The sequence below is a fragment of the Notolepis coatsorum genome, assembly GCF_963971535.1.
Source record: "Notolepis coatsorum genome assembly, contig: SCAFFOLD_115, whole genome shotgun sequence".
In the NCBI taxonomy this organism is placed as follows: domain Eukaryota; kingdom Metazoa; phylum Chordata; class Actinopteri; order Aulopiformes; family Paralepididae; genus Notolepis; species Notolepis coatsorum.
Window position 1 is genome coordinate 674246 of NW_028169930.1, and position 7500 is coordinate 681745.

The 7500-nt window shown below is 47.8% G+C and overlaps 1 protein-coding gene across 1 annotated transcript in view; it reads right to left on the minus strand.

The window, feature by feature from the left end:
• The window catches only part of LOC311248650 (UV-stimulated scaffold protein A-like), a gene marked incomplete at its 5' end in the record, with an annotated part of 140811 nt that overhangs the window by 40989 nt on the left and 92322 nt on the right, over positions 1 to 7500 (minus strand). Inside the window, one exon of the mRNA XM_084339504.1 lies at positions 5817 to 6006. Coding sequence (XP_084195630.1) covers positions 5817 to 6006 — 190 coding nt within the window. The remainder of the gene's footprint in view (positions 1 to 5816; positions 6007 to 7500) is intronic.

The window sequence follows — 7500 nt, forward strand, 5'->3', positions numbered from 1 at the left end:
CATTGCGATCATCTACTACTGGTCTATTGAAGGTTCCAAGCCACAGTCTAAGGAAAATCGCAGCCTTTGCAAACTATGCACCAAAGTTATGGAACACACTACCTATGGACATTAGGGAAGCTAGATCTCTTAATATTTTCAAAAATAAGCTAAAAACAGGGCGGCTACGTGGTGCAATGGGCAAGGCGCTCACCACGAATACTGGAGACTGGGCAGTATTGGCAGTATTAGGGGGTGGGAAACTGATGGGTGGGGATTGGGCGTTGTGGACAGCGACTCCTACAGGTCGGTTGGTGCGCCTGCGCAGTAGAATCAGAAAGCGACGGGGGCGGGGCCCCTCCAAAGCCCAGACCCCCGACGCTGAAAGATCGAGCTGCGCAGGTGGAAAGATGCGACTGCTGTTACCTCGAGTACCGGAGGGGACTCGTGCTATGTATGACTTAGTCCACATTGCAGCCGGCTTGTGGGAGGCAAGAAACAGCGTTCAAAGACAGGGGAGGGTTGAATTGGACGATACGAAAATTGGGATGGGAGAAAAATTGAAAATGGGAGAAAAAATGGAAAAAAAAATAAAATAAAAGGTAAAAATGTACCTCTTCACCATAGCCTTCTAATACACTCCGCTGTTGATTGTACTGTAGCACTATTTTACTCTGTCCATTCTATTTGCACTGTTGCATAATTTTACTATCTACTCTATTCTACTATTTATTAAACTGTGTGGGTATCAAACCAGAAAGACTGTCAGGCTTTAAAACTGTGTAGGACCCAGGCCTAGAACTGCACCCTGAGAGAGGGAACTGTGCCCTGAGAGGGAGGTTTGCCCTGAGAGGGAGGTTTGCCCTGAGAGGGAGGTTTGCCCTGAGAGAGAGGTTTGCCCTGAGTGGGAGGTTTGCCCTGGGTGGGAGGTTTGCCCTCAGAGGGAGGTTTGCCCTGAGAGGGAGGTTTGCCTTGAGAGGGAGGTTTGCCCTCAGAGGGAGGTTTGCCCTGAGGGGGAGGTTTGCCCTGAGAGGGAGGTTTGCCCTGAGGGGGAGGTTTGCCTTGAGAGGGAGGTTTGCCCTGAGAGGGAGGTTTGCCCTGAGAGAGAGGTTTGCCCTGAGTGGGAGGTTTGCCCTGGGTGGGAGGTTTGCCCTCAGAGGGAGGTTTACCCTGAGAGGGAGGTTTGCCTTGAGAGGGAGGTTTGCCCTCAGAGGGAGGTTTGCCCTGAGGGGGAGGTTTGCCCTGAGAGGGAGGTTTGCCCTGAGGGGGAGGTTTGCCTTGAGAGGGAGGTTTGCCCTCAGAGGGAGGTTTGCCCTGAGAGGGAGGTTTGCCCTCAGAGGGAGGTTTGCCCTGAGAGGGAGGTTTGCCCTGAGTGGGAGGTTTGCCCTCAGAGGGAGGTTTGCCCTGAGAGGGAGGTTTGCCCTGAGAGGGAGGTTTGCCCTGAGTGGGAGGTTTGCCCTCAGAGGGAGGTTTGCCCTGAGAGGGATGTTTGCCCTGAGAGGGAGGTTTGTCCTGAGGGGGAGGTTTGCCCTCAGAGGGAGGTTTGCCCTGAGAGGGAGGTTTGCCCTGAGAGGGAGGTTTGCCCTGAGAGGGAGGTTTGCCCTGAGAGGGAGGTTTGCCCTGAGAGGGAGGTTTGCCCTGAGTGGGAGGTTTGCCTTGAGAGGGAGGTTTGCCCTGAGTGGGAGGTTTGCCCTGAGAGGGAGGTTTGCCCTGAGAGGGAGGTTTGCCTTGAGAGGGAGGTTTGCCCTCAGTGGGAGGTTTGCCCTGAGAGGGAGGTTTGCCCTGAGAGGGAGGTTTGCCCTGAGTGGGAGGTTTGCCCTGAGAGGGAGGTTTGCCCTGAGGGGGAGGTTCGAAGGGTCAAAGTGGGTATCAAAGAGGAGGGAAGACTGTCAAGTTTGTCAACTGTGGATACCAAACAGAGAAGGTAACGAGGTCTGGTTACATGAGGTCTGGTTACATGAGGTCTGGTTACATGAGGTCTGGTTACATGAGGTCTGGTTACATGAGGTGTTACATGAGGTCTGGTTACATGAGGTGTTACATGAGGTCTGGTTACATGAGGTCTGGTTACATGATGTGTTACATGAGGTCTGGTTACATGATGTGTTACATGAGGTCTGGTTACATGAGGTCTGGTTACATGATGTGTTACATGAGGTCTGGTTACATGAGGTCTGGTTACATGAGGTCTGGTTACATGATGTGTTACATGAGGTCTGGTTACATGAGGTCTGGTTACATGAGGTCTGGTTACATGCGGTCTGGTTACATGAGGTCTGGTTACATGATGTGTTACATGAGGTCTGGTTACATGAGGTCTGGTTACATGATGTGGTACATGAGGTCTGGTTACATGATGTGTTACATGAGGTCTGGTTACATGATGTGTTACATGAGGTCTGGTTACATGATGTCTGGTTACATGAGGTCTGGTTACATGAGGTCTGGTTACATGAGGTCTGGTTACATGAGGTGTTACATGATGTGTTACATGAGGTCTGGTTACATGAGGTGTTACATGATGTGTTACATGAGGTCTGGTTACATGATGTGTTACATGATGTCTGGTTACATGAGGTCTGGTTACATGAGGTCTGGTTACATGAGGTCTGGTTACATGAGGTGTTACATGAGGTCTGGTTACATGAGGTCTGGTTACATGATGTGTTACATGAGGTCTGGTTACATGATGTGTTACATGAGGTCTGGTTACATGAGGTCTGGTTACATGAGGTCTGGTTACATGATGTGTTACATGCTGTCTGGTTACATGAGGTCTGGTTACATGATGTGTTACATGCTGTGTTACATGAGGTCTGGTTACATGAGGTGTTACATGAGGTGTTACATGAGGTCTGGTTACATGAGGTGTTACATGAGGTCTGGTTACATGAGGTGTTACATGATGTGTTACATGAGGTCTGGTTACATGAGGTCTGGTTACATGATGTGTTACATGAGGTCTGGTTACATGAGGTCTGGTTACATGATGTGTTACATGAGGTCTGGTTACATGAGGTTTGGTTACATGAGGTCTGGTTACATGAGGTCTGGTTACATGATGTGTTACATGAGGTCTGGTTACATGAGGTCTGGTTACATGATGTGTTACATGAGGTCTGGTTACATGAGGTCTGGTTACATGAGGTCTGGTTACATGATGTGTTACATGAGGTCTGGTTACATGATGTGTTACATGAGGTCTGGTTACATGATGTGTTACATGAGGTCTGGTTACATGAGGTCTGGTTACATGAGGTGTTACATGAGGTCTGGTTACATGAGGTCTGGTTACATGAGGTCTGGTTACATGATGTGTTACATGAGGTCTGGTTACATGAGGTCTGGTTACATGAGGTGTTACATGATGTGTTACATGAGGTGTTACATGAGGTCTGGTTACATGAGGTCTGGTTACATGATGTGTTACGTGATGTCTGGTTACATGAGGTGTTACATGAGGTCTGGTTACATGAGGTGTTACATGAGGTCTGGTTACATGATGTGTTACATGAGGTCTGGTTACATGAGGTCTGGTTACATGATGTGTTACATGAGGTCTGGTTACATGAGGTCTGGTTACATGAGGTGTTACATGAGGTCTGGTTACATGATGTGTTACATGAGGTCTGGTTACATGATGTGGTACATGAGGTCTGGTTACATGAGGTCTGGTTACATGATGTGTTACATGAGGTCTGGTTACATGATGTGTTACATGATGTGTTACATGAGGTCTGGTTACATGATGTCTGGTTACATGATGTGTTACATGAGGTCTGGTTACATGAGGTCTGGTTACATGAGGTGTTACATGAGGTGTTACATGAGGTCTGGTTACATGATGTGTTACATGATGTGTTACATGAGGTCTGGTTACATGAGGTGTTACATGAGGTGTTACATGAGGTCTGGTTACATGAGGTCTGGTTACATGAGGTCTGGTTACATGAGGTCTGGTTACATGAGGTCTGGTTACATGAGGTCTGGTTACATGATGTGTTACATGAGGTCTGGTTACATGAGGTCTGGTTACATGAGGTGTTACATGAGGTGTTACATGAGGTCTGGTTACATGATGTGTTACATGGTGTGTTACATGAGGTCTGGTTACATGAGGTGTTACATGAGGTCTGGTTACATGAGGTGTTACATGAGGTCTGGTTACATGAGGTCTGGTTACATGAGGTCTGGTTACATGAGGTCTGGTTACATGATGTGTTACATGAGGTCTGGTTACATGAGGTCTGGTTACATGAGGTGTTACATGAGGTGTTACATGAGGTCTGGTTACATGATGTGTTACATGATGTGTTACGTGATGTCTGGTTACATGAGGTGTTACATGAGGTCTGGTTACATGAGGTGTTACATGAGGTCTGGTTACATGATGTGTTACATGAGGTCTGGTTACATGAGGTCTGGTTACATGATGTGTTACATGAGGTCTGGTTACATGAGGTCTGGTTACATGAGGTGTTACATGAGGTCTGGTTACATGATGTGTTACATGAGGTCTGGTTACATGAGGTCTGGTTACATGAGGTCTGGTTACATGAGGTCTGGTTACATGATGTGTTACATGAGGTCTGGTTACATGAGGTCTGGTTACATGAGGTCTGGTTACATGAGGTCTGGTTACATGAGGTGTTACATGAGGTCTGGTTACATGAGGTGTTACATGATGTGTTACATGAGGTCTGGTTACATGATGTGTTACATGAGGTCTGGTTACATGAGGTCTGGTTACATGAGGTGTTACATGAGGTCTGGTTACATGTGTTACATGAGGTCTGGTTTCATGAGGTCTGGTTACATGATGTGTTACATGAGGTCTGGTTACATGATGTGTTACATGCGGTCTGGTTACATGAGGTCTGGTTACATGATGTGTTACATGAGGTCTGGTTACATGAGGTTTGGTTACATGAGGTCTGGTTACATGAGGTCTGGTTACATGATGTGTTACATGAGGTCTGGTTACATGCGGTTTGGTTACATGAGGTCTGGTTACATGAGGTCTGGTTACATGATGTGTTACATGAGGTCTGGTTACATGATGTGTTACATGAGGTCTGGTTACATGATGTGTTACATGAGGTCTGGTTACCTGGTTACATGATGTGTTACATGAGGTCTGGTTACATGATGTGTTACATGAGGTCTGGTTACATGAGGTCTGGTTACATGATGTGTTACATGAGGTCTGGTTACATGAGGTCTGGTTACATGAGGTGTTACATGAGGTCTGGTTACATGAGGTCTGGTTACATGATGTGTTACATGAGGTCTGGTTACATGAGGTCTGGTTACATGAGGTGTTACATGAGGTCTGGTTACATGAGGTCTGGTTACATGATGTGTTACATGAGGTGTTACATGAGGTCTGGTTACATGAGGTCTGGTTACATGAGGTCTGGTTACATGAGGTGTTACATGAGGTCTGGTTACATGAGGTTACATGAGGTCTGGTTACATGAGGTCTGGTTACATGAGGTCTGGTTACATGAAGTTACATGAGGTCTGGTTACATGAGGTCTGGTTACATGAGGTTACATGAGGTCTGGTTACATGAGGTGTTACATGATGTGTTACATGAGGTCTGGTTACATGAGGTCTGGTTACATGAGGTCTGGTTACATGAGGTCTGGTTACATGAGGTGTTACATGATGTCTGGTTACATGAGGTCTGGTTACATGATGTGTTACATGAGGTCTGGTTACATGAGGTCTGGTTACATGAGGTCTGGTTACATGATGTGTTACATGATGTGTTACATGAGGTCTGGTTACATGAGGTTACATGTGTGCGTGTGCGTGCGTGCGTGTGAGCGCACCTTGACCCGGTCCTGCCTCTGACAGAGCGCCCCCTTGTGGCCCAGGGCAGCGTGACAGTAGTGGGCGACAGGAGTGAAGCGTCCGGGGAAAGAGATGTATCTGCTCCTGCCGGCCGCCGCCAGCTCCTCGTTCTCCACCTCCTCACCCTCCATCTCACACGGCACCCAGAACTGGTGCTGCGCCGCGGACCTGAGGGGGGGGGGGGGGGGGGGGGGGGAGGGAGGGAGGGAGGGAGGGAGGGGGGGAGGGAGGGAGGGAGGGAGGGATTTGAGAGGGGAGGGGGGGGAGGGAGAGGGGAGGGAGGGAGGGGGGGAGGGAGGGAGGGAGGGGGGGGGGGAGGGAGGGAGGGAGGGAGGGGGGAGGGAGGGAGGGGGGGAGGGAGGGAGGGAGGGAGGGAGGGAGGGAGGAGGGGGAGGGAGGGAGGCAGGGAGGGAGGGAGGGAGGGAGGGAGGGAGGGAGGGATAGGGAGAGAACAAAATGAGAGAGAGAGAGAGAGAGAGAGAGAGAGAGAGAGAGAGAGAGAGAGAGAGAGAGAGAGAGAGAGAGAGAGAGAGAGAGAGAGAGAGAGAGAGAGAGAGAGGCCTATGAGGTCAGTATATTATGGGTTTATACCACGACCCCATTTTATTTAGGATTTTTTTGGCGACCCCACACTTAACACTTTCAGAGCCCAAGCTTAACCTTGATTTACAGGTTGAATGCCCACCATCCACTTCAATGTTAGCGTTAATATCGCCTAATCTATGTTTTAAATTATGGCTATGTGTCTAATCTGCCCGTCGCTTATCAATGACTCGTTTTCCAGTCAACATTGTCGAAGCCGATTGTTTTTTTATCGGTTCATTTTCGTTTTATAGCATTTTGAAAAGCCCTCGTTTTCAAGGGAAATATAAAGATTCCATGATAAACGGAATATTCTAGAATACACAAAAACTTTGTCATTTTTCGGCCTATTTATGAATCGTTTTCAAATAAACGCTAGATTATCGATAGTATATGTGTACGTATGCACGCTGGGGCCGCAAGCTGAAAAATCTATTCTCTTATTTCCTCAACAGCGATTGCGCACACAGACACACACACACACACATAGGGCTAATGCTGAGATCTCAGCGAATACAACTCTGATTATCCCAAGACTGCTAAAATAGATTCCTTACCTCAGATCAGATGTTCTCCAAAAAGATCATTCCAATTCCTGATCGCCATTCCAAATATCGATCACTACTGTCTACTATCGATTGGCTACTGTGAATATATGTTCCAGGCTGATTCCCGTCCGGCGATGACTTCCATGTTGAGCAGACAGCTTGCCAGCTCAAGGAGCCAGCTGGCTCCGCCTCTACATATCGACTGATCCCAGGTCAGTCTAAGCGACTGACCTGCAGTTACACAGGGATAGACGATAGGGGGCGCTTTTTTCCATTCTGAGCTGCTGGAGGAGCTTCTGTACCAACGGGAGACTCTGTTGATGAAATATGAAATCAGATCGCTAATAAAAAAATAAAACGCTAATACACGTCGTGGGCATTCAGGCATTGGGCTGATAAAACGAGTTATGGCGTTATGGGCACTGAAAGTGTTAATGTATCGCGTAATTTCAACGTGGAAATAAGGAATATCAAAATAAAAGCACACGTTGTTTCGAAAATGAAATTACAGCACTATGTTATCAATGAAATG